The sequence below is a fragment of the Strigops habroptila genome, chromosome W, assembly GCF_004027225.2.
Source record: "Strigops habroptila isolate Jane chromosome W, bStrHab1.2.pri, whole genome shotgun sequence".
In the NCBI taxonomy this organism is placed as follows: domain Eukaryota; kingdom Metazoa; phylum Chordata; class Aves; order Psittaciformes; family Psittacidae; genus Strigops; species Strigops habroptila.
In genome coordinates, this window is record NC_044301.2 from 16,371,505 (window position 1) to 16,393,173 (window position 21,669).

Sequence of the window (21,669 nt, forward strand, 5' to 3'; positions counted from 1 at the left end):
CCAGCACCACAGGCAAGGCCATGAATTTCAGCCCTGCAGTTGAAGGCTGTGGGAAATTATCAGTTTAAAAAAGCAAGCAAAAGCACATGTGTGTACACACACACAGAGCTATGGACTGCACTGACACACCTCAGGCATGAACGACTGCTTCTGCTGCAACCAGACTTTAGAGACAGTGGACTTGGCAGTGCTGGGTTAACAGACTTGAGATCTCAAAGGTATTTTCCAGCCTAAACAATTCTATGTCAGAGAGAGGAGATCCAAACAGAGATGCAAAGAAGCAAATACCAAAGTATTAGCTGCTCTCTAGTTAGATACGTTTGCATTGCTGGGATAGCTGCACTTGGAAAAATGAGAAGCCAACAGAGCGTCTCATGCCAGCTGCCTTAAAACCCATGGAGCCCACAACAGTGGTGAGCAGGGTCCCCTGTGGCAAATCCAAGATGAATTCCAGAGTCTCCGATGCAACGCACCTACCTTGATCCAGTTCATTCATGACACCAAAAATGAGCAACATGCTACAATCCACAACTCCTTGGATAAAGCAGCTTTTCAGATGTCAAAGCAGCTATGAGCCTCCATCCTAAACAAACAACAGTTCTCATCATCATTAAAGGTCTGCATACAGAGCCACTGCGACTCACAGTGACCATAACAAGAAGCATGGGGTCACTGACCAACCGCTTCTGTATGTTGCTGCTGCTGTTGTTGTTATTAAATACATTTTATTTATTTTTGGACAGGCAACTTTGCACTTGTAAAATGCAAAAGCCCCAGCAGGCTGAACTCTATCCTGGAATCTATAATTGCCAAAAATTTTCTGGGCAGAAAGGGCAAGAAAAAAATTGTCTCAGCAGAAATGAACCGCTGCTGACTCCAAACCAGAGCAGGCAAGCTACATAGCACACTAATCTGCCATGCCCACCTGGCCTCAGCATCTGCATCCACCTTTGGCTGGAAAAGAAATCAAAGATTAGAGAGCGAGAGGCCCATAAAACATAATTGTGTGGTATCAACCCTCCAGCATTAAGATGCCTGATTAATCTCCAACATGTGGTTGATGCAATTTAGAGGTGCAGGATGCTGGCAGCTTTCCCAGCTTCTTTGTTCATGCTTTCCTTCAATACAGTCTTCCATTCTCCATGTGCTCCATGAAGAAGGTGGTAAGGGAAGCACAATAACTTTCCTTCAAAGCTTACTGCTGGAAAATCACATTATAGTGGCATTTCTGAATGCCAGTGTAACAGGAAACAGCACAGGCAGCTGCAGGGCATGCTTTTCTTGCAGTCTTTTGTGCACAAGCCTCAGCCCCAACTTGCACTCAAAAGTTTGAAGGACCCATAGACTTTGCCTTCTGTCTGCCAAAGAGGATTTACAGTGCAAGTTAGTCATGGGCTGGCTGGGTGAATACCCTTCTGGTTTGGCTTTGGGCTCCAAACTCCTCTCAGACACCTACAGCTCCACCATCAGTTGATTCTTGTGTCCCACATTGCGTCCTAGAGCCAGTCCCTTGGGTGAGCTGGTTTCTCCGAGCACAGACACCACTGAAATGGCTACCCTCCTATGTACAACAACACAGGGTGTGCAAAGGCATTGCTGCATCTACCCTCAGGTAGTGAAAAAACAGGTCACTGATGTGGCAGGAAATAAAAAAAAACCAAATCAATTGAAAATAAACTGCTAAACATCGACCTGCTGATCAGGTTCGCTCTCGGGTTCATGCTATGGACACAAGAGATGAGATGAGGTCAAAGGAAAACTTGTGGCAGATTTCTTTAGCTATGCCAAGTGCTCATTCATCTCTGGATGGCCAAGCAGGATTAAATGTAGGTAGGAGAGAATTCAGACAATGACCACTCTTGTTTTCTCTCAGTATCTGTGTGCCATTGTGCTTTCAGACCTGAGGAAGCCTGAGATTTTAATTCCCAGCCATGAAATCAAGCTTTCCTGCCATGTCAGCAGGACCCTTCCAGGGCAGCCCTGCCCTCCCCATGCTTACAGCTCTATCCTCGCCTTTGCTGCTTGCAGAGCTCATCCACTCAGCCCCTGAGTCTTGCTCCAGATCTGGCTCAAGGGGCTTTTTTGTGACATTCAACTAATGTTGCCACTGGCAGCAGAGAAGAAAATCTGGGAGGAAAAATCTGGGAGGAAATGAAGAGTGAGTAAACTTCCCCCCCCCCCAGGTCTTAATCACAGGATTTTTCACCAAAAAAAAAAAAAAGCAGAGAAAAAAATCTGGACAGGAAACTAGCAAAAAAACCCCAACCAAAACAACCCTCACAGAGACAGAGACCAAATGGGTGTTTTCTAGCAGAAGGCAAAGGGATTCAATAAATGAAAGTAGCACCCAGATGTGCACGGAGCCCCACAGTGCTGAGATGCTGCCTCCCACCTGGAGTACTTAAATGCTATTTATTTTTAGGAGGCTTCATGGACATGCTAAGCACACGTCAATGACTGAAGGTTTGAATCCTCATTTCGGTACTTTCAGAAACCCTCCCATGTAGAGTTCAGAATTTGCCAGCCACAACTACACCTCTAAATACCTTTTTACAGAGAGCAAATGATATTAGGATGGGGGTGCCAGTGCTGGCTGATACTGTACACATCTATTGAAGAAAAAAACCCAAAGCCATGATTAAAACCAAAACTCATTGCCTAGTCTAGGCTCTCCATGGCAAATGTCTGGAGTTAAACCTGCCCAGTCTGTCCTTAGTTCACCCAATGCTCATTCAGCAGATGCAACTGCGCTGGTCCCTGACAAGCCCAATGAAGGGAGTTAGAGAGAATAATGCTGCTGCCATCAAACAGGCACTCGAGACACCACAGATGCCAGATTTAAGATCAGAAACTGGGCATTAAGAGGGAAAAGGGACAATAAGTTCCATAAAAATAATTCAATAAAACAAGTGTTAAATTCTATTTTCCCAAGTCCCAAATGCCCAATTCTTTTTTCTTTTTAAGCAGAACTGCTGGTAAAGAATCACAGCGCTGCACTACTCCCCGAACACAGAGCAGCCAGGAACCTTGCTGCTTGAGCTGCCCAAGGGCAGAAAAACATTTAAGAAACCCTAGGACATCAACCACAGAATAGAATATAGCTGAAACATGTCTGTGATGGGTTTTTTTAGAATTTTTTGACATAAAAACCTTTCCTGAATTCTCTCGCATGTAAAAAGTATGAGTGTGTCCTTAAAGATTAGCACATTTTTTAGCCACTTCCTTCCTAGCCTAGCTTTTAAGGCACTGTGAGGTGTAGTGAGGGGGTACGAAGAGTACAGCTGCAGACCTAATGACAGACCCCTGTGTCATACCCAGCACAGAAAACATCCCTCAAACCTGCACAGCCACTATCCGAACCTGATCCTAGGCATCCCACTCACCAGGTCAAGAATATGGCCAAAAAATACTGTCCTGGGTTCAGCAGTAGCAGTCATTTTTCTCCTTCTTAGTAGCTGGTGCAGTGCTGTGTTTTTGACTTTCAGCCTGGGAACAATGCTGATAACACCCATGTTTTTAGTTGTTGCTAAGTAATGTTTATTCCAACCAAGGACTTTCTTAGTCTCATGCTTTGCCAGGGAGGAGGGGAAGCTGGGAAGAAGCAGAGACAGGACACCTGACCCAAACTAGCCAAAGGGGTATTCCATACCACAGCACGTCATGCCCAGTATATAAACCAGGGGGAGTTACCCAGAAGGCTCGGGTCAGTCTGGGTATCGGTCGGCAGGTGGTGAGCAATTGTATTCTCTCCCCTTGTTATTTCCCTTATTATTATTATTATTGGTGGTGGTAGTAGTGGTTTTGTTTTATTCCTTAGTTACTGGACTGTTCTTATCTCAACCCGTGGGAGTTACATTCTTTTGATTCTCCTCCCCATCCCTCTGGGAGCAAGGGGGAAGAAGGGGGGGAGTGGGCGAGCGGCTGTGTGGTTCTGAGTTACTGGCTGGGCTTAAACCACGACAGTTCTTTTTGGCGCCCAACATGGGGCATGAAGGGTTGAGATAATGACAGATCTGACCAGAGTGTGTCTAATCGTATTTGTGATAAGCATTCATTGTTTCGGATTAATAATCAAGTAGCTGGACAGAAGGCAATTTGTGAGAGCTGGTAAATCAGTAGAACCAAAATTAAGCCTAGTTTTTATAACACTGGAGCAAAAAAAATCCTGATCCTGTCTATGCTGTAAGTTATTTATTCAAGTGCTACAGCCTGGTGGGATGTACAGTTGGGAGTCCATCTAGAAGGTTTTACACACCAATATATCAAGTCCAGGACACTGAATTTTTGAAGCAACACAACTCTAGCCCCACAACAGCTTTTAAAAGTATAACTCTTGTATTGGTAAAATAATTGCATCCCGAGTGGGTCAGCTATACTGAGTCAACTTTCAAATAGTTGAAAGGCTGTCCAAGTAGGAAACCAACTTCTACCCTCCTTTTGAAGTTGCATGAAAGGAGTGATGTAAAACAGCTGTCCACAGAAAGATCACAAGGAAACCCTATTTTCTGTGTGGTCATATTGCCACATATTTCTTTGTCTTGAGATGTTACTGCTTTTCTGAAAATAGTGAAAATATCCAATGAAAGGATAAAAAGAAAAAAAAATAATTCAAAAGCTGAAGGCAGGAGGTCAGTACAGAGAAGGACATACTTCTGTGAAGTCTCAGAAGTTTCCACATTTGAGCAAGAAACTGTGGTATTGCTCCTCTGTTTATGGAGACTGTAAACATAAACCAGCAATGGGACAGTAACCATTAAAGCAAGTTAATCAGCGCTGCTCAGACACTATCTGGAGTGTCATGGGAACACACGACCCCATCACCACTGAAACTGCAGCCCCAGACAATCAACTTGGTGGGTATTTCACCCCAGTAATAGCTGCTGGCGTGGGGCTGAATGTGTTAAGAGCCCTCTGTGTCCAAAGAGCTTTGGTATGGGAATAACAGAAAACAAGGGCATGCAGAGGAGCAGCAAAGGCATGGCACTGGGCTTGTGTATGGGACTCGGGATCACCCACCTCCTCAGAGGTCCAACAGGCTTTTATAAGCAAGTTACCCATGCAAAATCATCGGTACTTTAACAGACTTGCTCTATAGTATTTCACCTGGAGAAGATCCTGCAACTCTGTACTGTGCTACTAATGCACAGCGCAGCCTCGGAGAGCATGGACACAGCAGTGTCCAGGTGCTCTGGGTTTATACCCTGCTCCAGGGCAGGTTTGACTCACTTAAACCCTTCCCAAGAGACAGTTATTAACCTGTTCTTGTGAATCTTCAGTGAGACAGCCTCTCTGCACCATCTACTTGAGCTCTGCATTACAGTTAGGAGTGTTTTTCTAATAACACAGCTTGTACCCATCATTTCTTGTCTCAACAAAGATGGAGAACAGTGCAGCACTTTTCCATTTTCAGTATGCTTTAAGGAATGCTAGTGTGTTTTCCTTGAAGAATAAAGAAGAAAAAAAAGACAGTTTCTTGATGTATCCCTGCTACATAAGCTTTGAGTTACCTGGCATGATTTAAAGAAAAATTGAGAAAATTGCAAAATGTAGGTGGAAGCTAAGGAAGGGCATATGAAAGGAGCTTGCATGTTCTTAAGGACTTACCAGAGAGCTTGCAACTTCCATAAGGAGATTAGTAAAATCCATGTTAGACCACTGGCAGAATCCCAGGTAGCATGTTGTAAAATAGGAACTCAGACAAGCAGTAGCGTGCCACTTAGTACAAGGTGTAAACATGGGCTTTGTGAGGAGCATCCTCTGTAGATCCCAAGGTTCCCACTCTGATCCAGTTTGCTTTGTACTGAGAGTTGTGTGCACAGACAAGGAGAAGAGCCTATCTTTGCCTTCAGATGTTACCATCTAACTACTGCTTTTGATCTTATTACCTTTCACTCTGTCTGAAGTGGCCAGGTGGTTTAGCAGGAAACTAAATGTCACATGAAATGTCCTGTACTGCAAGATGGACACAAGTCACAGTTGTACCTCTCCAGACCTACAAAAACTTGATGCTGTAACAGGCTTCATAGGAGGTAAAAAGCTTCTGAGACAGAAGAATATAGGATGGGTATTTTTGAACACAAGACAGAAATCTCTTACTGGTTACAGATATAAGTCAATGGAAATATCATGTATTTACACCTGAGGAACCAGGGCAGAAAGTGATTCACCCTCCGCAAAAGGACAAAAAAGAACAGTACAGAGGGAGGGAAGGTGATTCTGAAGATGCAAATTAAGATTATCATCTGCAAACAAAAAGTAATTGTAAAAACCCTTACAGTAAAATGTTAAAGAACTAGCAGAGATTTATGTTTACTTATCCTCCTTCTAAGAGAGAAAAAAAAAAGTTCAGCGAAGCAGCCTGGGGACTTACAAAAAGGAAGGAGGTATATTTTGTGATAAGCCTCAAACAATGTTCCTGTTGAGCATAGGCACTGAACTGGAATAAAATAAAACCTCTGATAAAGCAAGAAATTCTGCAAAGATAGCACTGGCTCCCATAGCTGAAACAGGAATTAAAAAGACCCACATGCACAAACAAACATACACACACACACACTTGCCAGTACAGAGAGACAGGACTATCTGTAGGCTTTTATCCACATTTAACAAATAGGGCCTGTACTGTTCCCCCAGAAAAGTTTATTTTCACAAAACTTCTTGTACAAAAAAGCACACAGTAAAATGCTTATCTGTGAGGATTAGTTAATCAGATGGGTTTGGAACAAAATATCTCCCTAGGTTTGAGAGGCTTTTAAGCGTGCCTGAAGAAAACAAGCAGAACCACCAGAAAATTTGCTTTATCTTCCCATTTTTATTTTCTTTTTCAGATGCTAGTTGACAGACGTGTGCTGGTGGCAGCTGAGAGCCCTAACATCACTGTTCATGCAGTTTCTGCAGCTTTGCCCAACCCAGGTGTGCCTGTGTGACCCCATGGACTCAACTAAGCTATTTCATACACGAACAAGGGAAACGTTCAGGGATAGTTTGTGAAAAGAATGAAAACTACTGGGGGTTGGTTTGCACATGTAGATAATTCTCTACTAGCAAATGGCCATGACCAGGCACCAGTTACAGAAAAGACTTCTGAGAGACATAGCACCAAAATTTTCGTTCCCTGTAGACTTGGAAGCTCTGCAATCTCAAAGGGAGAGGCCACACAGTGACTGCATTAAGTGGAAAAGACCTTGGCTCGTATATGCTGGGTGCCAGTAGCATGAAATCAAGCATAACTTCAGCGAGGTAAATATGAAATTTCACAAATAAAGTGGATGAAAGCACTCAACCCTTTGCAAATAATGAGCTGGAAATATCACCCAAGCATGCAAGAGGACAAAAGACATTTGTAAAGCGCTTCTGCTAGCTCTGAAATGCTTGGGTTAGGACTCTTGGGCTTTATTCCTAATTCCCAGATTCTGCTTTAACTGCATGCCACCTTCAAAAGAAAAAGGGAACCACATACTCACCCTTTGCAAGCTGCACAAAGCCAAGAATGATGATCAGAGCCAGCGCCAGCAGCTTTGCCGCAGCAAAGGCATCCTGAACACAAGTGGCAGCTTTCACACTGTAACAGTTCACTGCTGTGAGGAGCACTGAGGGAACAGACAAGAAGAGATACATCAGTTTTCAGTGAAACACTTAAAACATACACAAAAATTATCATAGAATCATAGAAAACCAGGTTGGAAGGGACCTCAAGGATCATCTGGTCCAACCTTTCTAGGCAAAACATGACCTAGACTAGATGTCCCAGCACCATGTCCAGCTGAATCTTGAAAGTGTCCAATGTTGGGGAATCCATCACTTCCCTGGGCATTTACTTTTTGCTAAAACTTAGGCAAACACAAAGAGTCTCTTCCTAAAATAGAAACTTTTCAAAGGAAAGGCTCTGCAGCTACACATTTCCCCATTCTGTCTTCTGTTTTGTCAGCAGGTGGTTTGAATAGTGCATACACTCCTTGGGACTGCCCTGCTGCATTGGGAAGTACACTTATGAGGGCATGTAAATACAAGTGCTTACTGCAACCATTACCATTGGCTGCAGTCCCTGATAAGTTGATCCAATTTAATGCTGCTATTGTGTGAAAACACCATAGAAGTGTCAGGACAAGCTTCCAGAACTGATACATAGTCATTTGTGTAACAATAGCACCTAAAAGGCTATCAAGGGTGCAAACATAAAGGAAGAAATGTTCCTGTCCTGACCCATTCAGCAAGCTGCAGGACACAGGTCAGCAGTGCAGACGGGAAGAGAAGCCGGATTTAAGGAAGCCCTCATCCTCTGCTTGACCTGCTGAACCAGCGTGGCCCGGGGATGGTTGTGCAGGATTCCGGGAATGCTCACCAGGAAGAGAGGGCTGCACAGAGCAGAAGAGCGTTATGGCTCAGATCTGCTCTGGCTGCTCTCATACGTGACCGTGCTGCCTCCCCACGCAACGCCAAGCAGCTCCTGCTACCTACATGTTGCTCTGTGGTTAATGCACCTAATGAAGCCTAATTTCCTACCTTTTTTTTTTTTCCTTGCTCCCCCATCACCCTCTTCTGTATCGCCTGCTTCTGACACTATTCAGTGTGGCACTCCAACTAGGACAGTATGAACTAGGGCTTGTCTAAAGCCATGAAGCTGCTGACTGGCCAAGTTTCACCTGCTTCAGAAAAAACAGTCGCTAAAACCTTTAATGCTCTTCCAAATCACTTAGTATTTTCATGCCCAGTTCACTCCCTGCTTCCCAGAGACACTTGCTTGTTACAGAGACAAGCAAATGTCACACAGAGAATGACAGTGCCCCACATGCTGGATGCCTTCCCCTCCTCCCTGTCTCCCTTGCACCAAGCCACCCCTCGCTGCTTCCACACACGGCCCCAGGAGCTGACTGGCCACCCAGCAGCTAGGGGAGGAGCTGATCTCGACCCTTCTGGAGCTGGAGGCTTTTCCCTGTGGGATCCTCTCCAAGCTTGCCTCTGCCCTCATGCAAAGGCTCTTTCCCACATCCTGCAGCATATTTTCACAGGACCCTGCTGCCTCGACCGGAGCCAAAAAGCTGCTCCCCAAAATATTCAGCTCGGATGCATATCACCCTCTCCCGAGGTTACAGGCTATATCTGCACTCACAGTTTCAAGCCCAGAGGATGTGACTGTCATGGTTTAAGCCCAGCCGGTAACTCAGAACCACGCAGCCACTTGCTCACTCCCCCCCTTCCCCCCCTCTGGGTGGGATGGGGAGGAGAATCAAAAGAATGTAACTCCCATGGGTTGAGATAAGAACAGTCCAGTAACTAAGGTAAAATACAAAACCACTACTGCTACCACCAATAATACTAATGATAAGGGAAATAACAAGGGGAGAGAATACAATTGCTCACCACCCGCCGACCGATACCCAGCCCGACCCGAGCAGCGATCTGGGCCTTCCAGGTAACTCCCCCCAATTTATATACTGGGCATGATGTGCTGTGGTATGGAATACCCCTTTGGCTAGTTTGGGTCAGGTGTCCCGTCTGCTTCCTCCCAGCTTCTTGTGCCCCTCATCCCTGGCAGAGCATGAGAGACTGAAAAGTCCTTGATCGGTGTAAGCATTACTTAGCAACAACTAAAAACATTGGTGTGTTATCAGCATTGTTCTCAGACTAAAGCCGAAACATAGCACTGCACCAGCTACTAAGAAGGAGAAAAATGACTGTTACAGCTGAACCCAGGACAATGATGCAGATATTTCAGCCTTAATTGGACTCCCACAGATATCAGGGCAACACCTTCGTCAGGTTACCACTCTTCCAGGGGATTACTGGTGGGGACTCTGGCCTGTTCCTGTGGAGCTGAGGTGCATGGGATGCTCAGAACAGAGTGGGAAGGTGATAAAGGTGAGAGGCAGAAATACCAGCAGTCAGATGGCTTGGTAACCACCCAGCAAGAGCACCCAGTGCTTTAAAACCCTCAACACATGCTGAGCATCACAGGTAAAACCACAACACACCCCTACTCGGAAGCAAGGTTACCTCCCCACTACAGACCCATATCCAGCTGGGTGCACTGCACACGTGCACATGAAGGATGCAGGCACCAGCACACCACATATTCACCACCTCCCCTCCAATATGAGATGGTTGCACGGGATTGGCAGTTGCTCTCCAGCTTGCAGCAGGACCATGCACCAGAGCTGCTCACATCCCATCAGCTTGGAGCAAAGCTGCATTCCCACAGCCTCACACCCTGCCTCCCAGCAAGGGCACAATAAACTGCAGACTGGGAAATAAAACCATGGGAGGAGGAAGGAGTATTTGAGTGTTTAAAAGGGTCACTCCCACCCTGCATTCTGCGCTGCCTGTGAGAAAGCAACTGCATTGGTAAGAGGAATTCAGGGAAACACAGCACACAGAGCCCATGCCAGAGCTGGGAATAGCATTCCTGGAACACATGAGCACAGGAAGGCTCAGACATACCCATGGGCTGGCTTCAGAGAGCTCGGTCTTCAGGGACCACAGTATCTGGGTCTGACCACAACAATTAGACTTCACATTTCTGCTTGAGCAAGCTCCAAGAGCAACAGGACTTCCGGGTGACTCAAAGCACACACAGGCAAGGAGAGATATGAGTTGTATCATTTGAAAGCCCCCTACAGCCACAGCACAACAGCAATATGCATGAGGCTGAGAGGATTTAAATGTCCATCTATTGCTCAGCTAAAGGCTGCCTGTGGGGGATCTATAGGTGGGGAAGAGCAAAGCCAGTCCCGGTGCAGCAGACTGCATATCTCAGAATACAATGCCTGCTTTCAGGATCATTGGCTCTGTGTCCCCCCCTAACCCCTGGGATCTGGTGTCATCCCAATATGAGAGCATTTAAAGTTTGTAGAAATGAAAGAGTTGTGTGTCCTCACAAAGAAAAGCATGTGATCCAATACATCCCACAAAAATGAAATCCAGAAGTAAATAAGGAATTTCAGATTCACCTTTTTTTGTATCATGCCTTTCAAGCCACTTTGGGGTGTCTGGGCATTTGAAGTGGGTGAAACCAAAATGACCAAGAGCTGTTTTTAATGGGAATCACACCCCTGCACCCACAGGCTCCTGTGCAGGTCACAGGACAGCAAGGGCTGGGCTTTGGCTGACCTGCTTCAGCACCCTGCCAAAATGCAAGCAATGAGGAACTGTGCCAACAAAACTGACACACCACCACCCCTAGACATAACACCCTGTCCCAGGGTTCCCCCACCCCATGCTGCTCGGGGGAGATATGGTGCATCTCCTTGGAAAGACATGGCTTGGAAGCTTTTCAGCATCAAGCAACAGACCAGCACTACTGGCGGTTTGCAGGGTCACATCTCCGTCACCTTGCAGCAAGACTGTGATATATCTGCCTCTAGCTAGTATGCTAAAAGGGACATTGTCCAGACACACAGGGGAGGAGAAAATAAAGGTTAGCAAGGTCAATTTACAGCATGTCTGTGCTACAGGGGAGGAGGTGAAGGGGAGAGAAGAAAACACAGCGAAATACCACTAAAGCACAGATCACAATTAGTCTACTAAAAGCACCTCTAGTGAATCCTACTGGGGAGGATGGGGAGGGAACAGAGGATCCAGGATTCACTTCGACCAGCGATTATGCTAAAAATAAAACTCTCCTTGTTTACAGAGGGATATTTAAAGGATGAGCTAATGTATCTAAAGGCACACTTTTCCCCTTAGTGAAGACAGCCCTTAGAGGTGCAACAGTGACATTCCCTTCCCCATTTAGGCATTCTGTTTCTTTGACAATAGCTGCTTCAGCCTCCACATTAAATACCGACTTTCTCAGGGCTGCTTTTCATGTTCTGGTTCTGTAGTCTGCTGGATGGATCATGGGATGGCAGTGGTGTACATAAAAGGCAAAAGCTTTCTACGCAGTCCCAAACTGAAAAGCAATGGAAGTGTCTGCATTCAGCCCTTAAAAACACATCGGTGCCAGATAAACAGGCTCCATAAAAATAAGAAAACACTTAGGGCCAGAGACTCTGAACAGGACCGAGAGCTTCTTCCATGCCAGTCATGATTCAGAGCCCTTCGAGTCACAATCTCTGCTTTGCTTTTCCTACCATGTAATAATATTTGTCTTTCTTAAAGGAGTGTGGTGGAGTTACTACACTTAAATGCTTTTTCCTACAGACACCAAAACAAAAAGACAGACCAAGTACTTATTCAGTAAAACTCCAAGACAAATTCCAGTGGCTGCTCAGCTTCCCAGGAGACCAGAGGGCTAGGGTTTCTTAAAGCAGAAAGTTTTATTCCTTTGATCTGAGATGCTATCCTGTGAAGCAGGGGCTGTGGGAGTCCTCCTGGTACCACTCCCTTCACCTCAGATGAACTGCTCCACATGAACAACAGGGGAAAGCTGGACAGCCACAGCTTTACTATGAACCAGGGCAAAGATACAATGCAGGGAAAGATCAGACAGCACTGCCCTAATTTCTGCAGCACCTTTCCTAAAGCTACAGCCACTGGCTGTTGTCATAAGCCAGCTATGCAGCAAGGCAGGCCTTCAGCATGACACATCAGGGCTGTTCTCTGGAATCATTCTAGGAATAAGGATTTTAGCATGACCTGACATGACACAGCCTGTCTGATCCAGCAGCCCCTCTCCAAAGGCTCTATATAACTGGGATAACAGGAGCTACAAAGCAGCACTGACTGCAGATATAAGAAGGGGTACTTTTATTTATTTACTTATTACTTCTGCCAGAAGTAGGAAAGATTCTGGGCGTTGACTGCTTAAGAGAGAACATGCTCACAAGGTGCTGTTCACCCCTTCATCTCCTCTGGTGACTACTCTAGCCAACTGAGGGTGAGCTTCATTTCAAGATACTCAAGCCACAGGGGAAGCCAGAGGCTTTCAAAGAGAATTTTGGCTTTTTAAAGACAACAGCAGGTCCAGCTTCAATTATTTACTCTGTCCTAGTAGTAGTCCCAGCTGGCTTTGGGCATGTCACTTAACCTGTTCCCCTTGCATTCACCTGCACCGTCTGATAATTTCCCCATTACTGATAGGAACCAAGGATAAACCAACTAATACAACACAGGACCCAGAACCCTGCCCTGCTACAATTCACATTTTATGGGCACATTCCTTTGAACTCAAGTTCCAAGATCCCTCCCAAACATGATTTCTAGATGACAAGAGGAATAAATCCCTACAAAGCACCAAAAGGGATCATGACAATCCCCACATAGAACAAGTCCATCACAAACACACTCTGTCTACAAAGGAAAGTCAGGATGTAGTAAAGTTGTCCTGTGGGCATGTGGTTCTGCCCAAAGCAAACAGTATGTGAATGGAGTCCTAATACAGGTAAACTGGGGTTTGGCATTTATGATGCAACAGTCTTGGCAATGATCCTACAGAAAAAGGCAGGGCTGCAGCTTTCCTGGGGTAATGGAACATGGCCATGAATCAGAGATGGAGTAAAGACAGTGCTCAGGGAGGCTTTGTTTGGGAAAGAGAAAAGCAAACAAACAAGCAGGAAATCCTCATGTCTGCGCAATCATCCTCATTCACAGGGGAAAATAGGATCCAAGTCCAGCACCACATGTAACTTGCTGATGGGGTGATGGGAGTTTGCTCAACCCAAGATCTTTAGCAGCTTTTCAGGTGAAACATTTCTGAAATGAATGTAGGAATTCTTGAAGTACTGGCACAGCTGCATTCATGCTGAGTGTGAGATTACATACCTTGGGAGCCTTGCACAATGTCGCTTTTGTCCTTTATTTCATCTCCTAGACGTTTCCCTGGACTTGACCTGAAGTGCTTCCTATATAGTTCAATATACACCTCTACAACAAGGATAAATGTGTGCAAGTAGCTTGCTTTAAAGAAGTTAATTAAATCGGTGCAAGTTACCCGTTGATTCCTATTCATTGTATTACAGACCAGAATAAAAACGCGTCGTAGCGTAGGGAACTTGCGGAAAGAAAGGGGAAGAATTAAAGGAAATACTCTACCTCAGCTTCCCAACAAGAAAACAGGGATTGTGACAATGTCCACACACAGAGGATTACTCATGCATTTCCAAAGCACTTAGCCCTCTCAAGTGTAAGATGGTGTTTCCATTTACCATCTGACACTGGATGATGTTGCTTTTCTCTGCACAATTACTCACAGAACAGCTCTCAGCTCCTTTCCATTTCCCCATCCTACAGCAAAGGCTGCTCCTTTCACTCTTTATAAAGGACGGATGATGGACAAGCAGTTTTCTCTTCTAGCAAAGATGGTGCAAGCAGGTTTCACAGAGACACAAGACCAGCTGAGCACACAGCCACCAAGAAACAAACTTCAGGAATGACAGTAGCACATGGCACAAGCACAAAACAGTCCATATGCTTTACAGAGAAATGCTGCCTAAGCTCACAAGAGGTTAGATACACTGAAAATAAAGAACTACTCCTGTTGTGGTTTAAAGCCCATCCAGTAACTCAGAACCACGCAGCTGCTCACTCACTCCCCCCCTTCTTCCTCCCCCCGCTCCCGGAGGGATGGGGAGGAGAATAGAAAGAATGTATCTCCCACAGGTTGAGATAAGAGCAGTCCAGTAACTAAGGTATAATACAAAACCACTACTGCTAACACTAATAAAAATAATGATAAGGGAAATAACAAAGGGAGAGGACACAACTGATCACCAGCCACCAACCGATACCCAGCCCGACCCAAGTGGTGATATGGGCCTTCTGGGTAACTCCCCCCCATTTATATACTGGGCATGATGTGCTGTGGTATGGAATACCCCTTTGGCCAGTTTGGGTCAGGTGTCCTGTCCCTGCTTCCTCCAAGCCTCCCCTCCTCCCTGGCAGAGCGTGAGAGTGAGCAAGTCCTTGGCCAGAGCAAATATTACTTAGCAACAACTAAAAACATGGGTGTTATCAGCGTTGTTCGCAGGCTGAAAGTCAAAACCAGAGCACTGCACCAGCTACTAAGAAGGAGAAAAATGACTGCTACAGCTGAATCCAGGACAGTATCCACCCCTTATTCCATACCATTCACGTCATGCTCAGATCCCACATTTTTCAATATACCATCGCTTTTGGTAAATGTGTATCCCAGTGTTTGAAAGTCCCATCATCCATTGCTCTCAGTGTAGTTTTTAACAGCCCATTGTAACGCTCGATTTTCCCAGAGGCTGGTGCATGGTAGGGGAGGTGATATACCCACTCAATGCCATGTACTTTGGCCCAAGTGTCTATAAGGTTGTTCCGGAAATGAGTCCCATTGTCTGACTCAATTCTCTCTGGGGTGCTGTGTCACCACAAGACTTGTTTTTCAAGGCCCAGGATAGTGTTCCGGGCAGTGGCATGGGGCACAGAGTATGTTTCCAGCCATCCGGTGGTTGCTTCCACCACGGTAAGCACATGGTGCATGCCTTCGGGGGTGGCTGGGAGTGTGATATAGTCAATGTGCCAGGCCTCCCCATACTTCAGCCATGGTCCTCCATACCAGAGAGGCTTTAACTGCTTGGCTTGATTAATTGCAGCACATGTTTCACATTGGTGAATAACCTGGGCAATAGTGTCCATCGTTAAGTCCACCCCTCGATCACGAGCCCATCTATATGTTGCATCTCTGCCTTGATGGCCTGAGGGGTCATGGGCCCACAGGGCTAAAAATAATTCACCCTTATGCTGCCAAACTAAATCCATCTGGGCCACTTCAAACTTAGCAGGTTTATCCACTTGTGGGTTGTTCTGGTGTTCCTCAGTGGCCTGACTCCTGGGTACATGAGCATCTACGTGGCGTACCTTCACCACCAGGTTCTGCACCCGGGCAGCGATATCCTGCCGCAGTGCAGCAGCCCAGATGGGTTTAGGTCTGCGTTGCCAGTTGCTCTGCTTCCATTGCTGCAACCACCCCCACAGGGCATTTGCCACCATCCATGAGTCAGTACAGAGAGATAAAAGTACTGGCCATTTTTCTCATTCATCAATGTCCAAGGCCAGCTGGATGGCTTTCATCTCTGCAAACTGACTCCATTCACCCTCTCCTTCAGCAGTTTCTGCAACTTGATGCAGGGGACTCCATACAGCTGCCTTCCATCTCTGATGCTTTCCCACAATAGGGCAGGACCCATCAGTAAACAAGGCATATTGCTTTTCACTCTCTGACAGTTCATTATATGGTGGGGCCTCTTCAGCACGCGTCACCTCCTCTTCTGGTGACATCCCAAAATCTTTGCCCTCCGGCCAGTCCATGATGACTTCTAGAATTACTGGACGACTGGGATTTCCTATTCGAGCTCGTTGTGTAATTAGTGTGGCCCACTTACTCCATGTAGCATCAGTTGCATGATGTTTAGAGGAGACCCTGCCTTTGAACATCCAGCCCAGCACAGGCAACCGGGGTGCCAGGAGGAGCTGTGCTTCAGTGCCAATCACTTCTGAAGCAGCTCAAACCCCTTCAGAGGCTGCCAGTATCTCTTTTTCAGTGGGAGTATAGCTGGCCTCGGATCCTCTGTATCCCCGACTCCAAAAGCCGAGGGATCGACCTCGAGTCTCCCCTGGAGCTTTCTGGCAGAGGCTCCAGGTAGGACCATTCTCCCCGACTGCAGTATAAAGCACATTTTTCACATCTGGCCCAGCCTGGACTGGTCCAAGGGCTACTGCATGAACTATTTCTTGTTTAATTTGTTCAAAGGCTTGTTGTTGCTCAGGGCCCCATTTGAAATCATTCTTCTTCCAGGTCACGTGATAGAGAGGGATTACAATCAGACTGTAATTTGGGATGTGCATTCTCCAGAACCCCACAACACCTAAGAAAGCTTGTGTTTCTTTCTTTTTAGTTGGTAGAGACATTGCTGTTCTTGTCGATCACATCTGTGGGGATCTGGCAATGTCCATCTTGCCATTTTATTCCCAAAAATTCAATCTCCTGTGCAGGTCCCTTGACCTTATTCCGTTTTATGGCAAAACCAGCCTTCAGCAGGATTTGGATTATCTTCCTCCCTTTCTCAAAAACTTCTTCCTCTGTATCACCCCACACGATGATGTCATCAATGTATTGCAGGTGTTCTGGAGCTTGCCCCTGTTCCAGTGCAGTCTGGATCAATCCATGGCAGATGGTAGGGCTGTGTTTCCACCCCTGGGGCAGTCGGTTTCAAGTGTACTGGATGCCCCTCCAAGTAAAAGCAAACTGTGGCCTGCATTCTGCTGCCAAAGGGATTGAGAACCATGCATTGGCAATATCACTTGTGGCACACCACTTGGCTGCCTTTGACTCCAGTTCATATTGAAGTTCTAGCATGTCTGATATGGCAGCACTCAATGGTGGTGTGACTTCATTCAGGCCACAATAATCTACTGTTAGTCTCCACTCTCCATTAGACTTTTGCACTGGCCATATGGGGCTATTAAAGGGTGAGTGGGTCCTGCTGATCACTCCTTGGCTCTCCAGCCTACGGATCAGCTTATGGATGGGAATCAAGGAGTCTCGGTTGGTGCGATATTGCCACCGGTGCACTGTTGTGGTCGCAATTGGCACTTGTTGTTCTTCGACCTTCAGCAACCCCACAACAGAAGGATCCTCTGAGAGACCAGGCAAGGTGGACAGCTGCTTCATTTCCTCTGTCTCCAAGGCAGAGATACCAAAAGCCCATCTATACCCTTTTGGGTCTTTGAAGTACCCTCTCCTGAGATAGTCTATGCCAAGGATGCATGGAGCCCCTGGACCAGTCACAATGGGGTGCTTTTGCCACTTCCTCCCAGTCAGGCTGATTTCAGCCTCCAGTACAGTCAACTCTTGGGATCCTCCTGTCACTCCAGAAATACAAATGGGTTCCACCCCTTGATACCTTGATGGCATCAGGGTACTCTGTGCACTGGTATCTACTAGAGCCTTATACTCCTGTGGGACTGATGTGCCAGGCCATCTGATCCACACAGTCCAGTGAACCCGATTATCCCTCTCCTCCACCTGGCTGGAGGCAGGGCCCCTCTAATAGTGATCATAAGATTGTCCACTTATGTCTTGTAGAAAGGGATTAGTATTCCTTATCACAGGAGCTGGAGTAAAATCAGCTCTTCCACTCCATCTGGGAAACTGCTCACCAGAGACTGCAGCAGCAACTTTCATGGGAGGATCATCCTTGACCGTCGTTCTTCTCTTTAGTTCACGCACCCGTTCCCCCAGAACTGAGGTAGGTTTTCCACTGATATTGTCATGAGACTGAGAAAGTCCTTGGTCGGAGTAAACATTACTTAGCAACAACTAAAAACATTGGTGTTATCGGCATTGTTCTCAGGCTGAAAGTCAAAATCATAGCACTGCACCAGCTACTAAGAAGGAGAAAAATGACTGCTATAGCTGAACCCAGGACAACTCCACACAGAACAAACAAGGAATTACACTATACTGACTACAGTGATTTAAACCCTTGGGAAAATCAATGCCTTAAGTATTCACTAAGGCAAAAAACCCCACACTTTACATTCAGGTGGCTGTGATGCTACAGTGTCTTCCAATAGTCTCAGGTGTCTATTTCTAATTGTACAATCTAGCATGAGACACACCTAGGACATAGACCAAAAATGGTTGGGGAAATTTCAGCTTGATAGGTATTGAGTGAAGACACGTGCCCTGCAAGGTCATAAAGAAGAAAAGCAGAAGGAAAAGCTTTGCAGCTATTTCATCAAGGACAATCCCCTGGAGAAACTTAACAGCCAGGGCAATAAGTCTGTAGAAGGGAAGTGCTTAGTGGCACATGAGGCTGTTGGGAAAGAGCACTTGGCCCCGGAGCAAATACATCTATATTAAAATCAACTTACAAGAATAAACATACCTGGCAATGGTTTACAGTTTCCTATTTATTTTTCTTCCTCAAACAGCAGTGCTGAGGAATCAGGGAATGGGTGCATCAGCAAATGACAGGTAAAAGGAGAAGGCAAAGGCTGCCCTACCATTAGAGCTTAAGAAAAGGGATCACCTCCAGAACCACCCCCTAACTGAGACCTGGAGCTCTGGATGTCTCCAACACATGGCTGTAGACACCCTGAGCAGGTCACAGCTCCAGCTCTCTACTGACTTGCAATTCCAGGAACCCCCTAGTGCTTAAACAGGCTCGGAGCTGGGAGCCAGAGAAGTTAGTGCAAAGTGGAATGATGCTGACATTTCACCATGTAGCACAGATCCCAGAAGCATCCACACCCTCATGTTTCCAGAGTTCTGCAAGAATAAATTAACAAGCACTTACTTGCCACCTCTCTCTCAAGAGCTGTGCCAACCACTGCAGCACAGTTGGGGCCAAAAGGCAGCACAAGGATTGCTCAGAGGAAGAGCTCAGTGAAGAATTTCACCATTTGCAGATACTGCAGAGCCTGTATCTCAAGCCTATATAAATGCACCCATCGCTTTGGTACCAAGGTTTCATAACAGTGATACAGTTTGCAGTATTCAAACTATGTGGCACATGAATTTATTACTACAAAGAATTTATTTTACTACTACAAATAAGTTATTAATGTTAGGGGAGCTACCTCCCAGCTAGTGGTTACTATTTTGTCTCCTTAGAAAGAAGTTTGTGTTTTTACTTTCAAAGTTTCTAGATTCCCTGACACAGCAATTCCACAAAACAGGTCATTTTGCCACAAGAAGACAAACTAAACATAGACTTTGCAATGGGAGAAAGGTATATTTCTTCTATTCCCAGTAAATTAAAAGGACCCCATGACTATCACAAGCTAAACATCTTTTCCACAGTGCCCATCTCATATGAAATATCCTCCTAACAGTGAGCAACACTTACTAATACTTTATGTGCACATTAAGCCCCACAGACACATCACCATCCTTGCCAAACAGATGGTCAGCTACTGGACCTGCAAAACATGGCACCTTACCTGGCCCACAACGATGTTACTCTTGCACAGAAGCACCATCCTGTAGTTGCACCGAATGGGGTGCCACAAATCCACTGGAAGGAAGCCGAATTTCAGCACTGAGTACTAAATCCGGGGTTATGAACTTAATGAAAAATTCCAGGCAGGTTTTAGTCTGAATCATGCCACCTCTGCCATGCAGAGGGTCAGAATTCAGCTCTGTGTGCCGACTGGCAAGAATCTGCTTTCTCATTCATTACATTTAATCTATTTGCCACATCTGACACTGGGACTATGAGACTAATTGGAATACTTGAAATACCTAGTGATGTTGTGTTGAATTAAACTGACCATGGAGAGTTTCTCTGAAAAAGCCTTCCCAATTTGTTCATGTCAAAAGAGAAAGACTCTGAAGGATCTCAGTGATAATTTAAGTCATTCAAATACAATAAAATTTAATGAAACATTTGTTGTGAGAGCCAAGAGAAGGGTGCCAAGAAATGCAGTAGTTGCTTGCTGCAGTTCAAGTGTCCTCCAAGCCTTTATCCATTTCAGATGAGTCCTGATAGTGTCAGAAGCTGTTTTCATTAATGCTATTCTCTCTAATTAAACGTGGATTTAAAACAACAACCTCAGTCTTTCAATATTAGCCATACAGCAGGGATTCTACAAAGACCCCTTCCTTCCACTCTGATCAAACAACTGTATATTTACCAATTCAGCGTAATCATTTAATCCACCTTTCTGGAGGAGAAAAAACAAAAACCCAAATGTCTTCAAAGCTTCACACCTTGCTTGTCCTGGTAGATTAATTCCAAGTAGCAATGATGCAGAATAAACCCATCTTAGACAAGTATAAAATGTATTTTGTGTTCGCCTTGCTTACCCTCTAATACCTGATGAGTTGAAAATCTACCCATAGCTTCACTTGAAACAGCTGGTCAAACAGCCAAACTTGTTAAAGTAAAACCTTAATACCGAATAAAGATGTTCCTGCTTTCAACATACACAATTTCTAGTTGAAATCCTGACACTGAATATTCACTTATGGACTATGGCTATGATCTGACAAGCATTCCAGGCATGTGCTTATACACTTTTGCCAATCCCTGGATTCGATACCATTCTCCTCCTCCTCTAACTCACAATGTCCTCAGAGGGGTGTCAGGCACACATCCGTATGACATGGACAGCTATTAAATATGATTCAACTCTGCACTGACTGCTACCTATTCTTCCACTATTAGGCTGTTCATAACAAAAGAGATGAATGAGAAATATGTGCTCATTTTACTGGAACTCCATGCTTGCAGGAGGAGTGCCAAAAATATTTCAGAAGCAGCAAAGGAAGTCTAGAAATATTAAAGAAGATTAAAATACTGTTGCTTTAGAAGTAGCAGCTATTGCTGCAGCAATATTGGGGTTATTAATGACACATTAGCATATATAATTAACAAGTGAGAAAAGGCTTCAGAAGCTAACAATCAAATCACTGATTTGACAATGAAGACCAAAAGTAAAATTATATGCAAGTGGCAGGGTTTCTCAAGCTTCTGGAGCAGATTATATTGTCAAGAAATAAGTAAATTATAGAATAACCTGTTATGTAGCACACGGGGTGTGTGGCAAGCTGTGTGTAAGAATGTGTGTAGGAAGAACAGTTCAGGCACTTGTGAAACACCAAGCAATAACCAGCTCAGGTCTGGAAGCAGCATTACCCCCATCTCCCTTATCTACAGGGAATTTATTGTACCACAATTCATATGTAGGAAATCTACAAATTAACAGGTGGAAATAAGGAATATGCATATTATCTTTTAAAAGGCAATTTGAAAATTTCCT

At 45.3% G+C, this 21,669-nt stretch overlaps 1 protein-coding gene across 1 annotated transcript in view; it reads right to left on the minus strand.

Annotated features, from left to right (window-relative positions):
- LOC115619160 (large neutral amino acids transporter small subunit 1-like) overlaps positions 1-21,669 on the minus strand; it is a 47,713-nt gene that overhangs the window by 16,157 nt on the left and 9,887 nt on the right. The window contains exon 2 of the mRNA XM_030511209.1: positions 7,464-7,589. Within this exon, the coding sequence (XP_030367069.1) occupies positions 7,464-7,589 (126 nt within the window). The remainder of the gene's footprint in view (positions 1-7,463; positions 7,590-21,669) is intronic.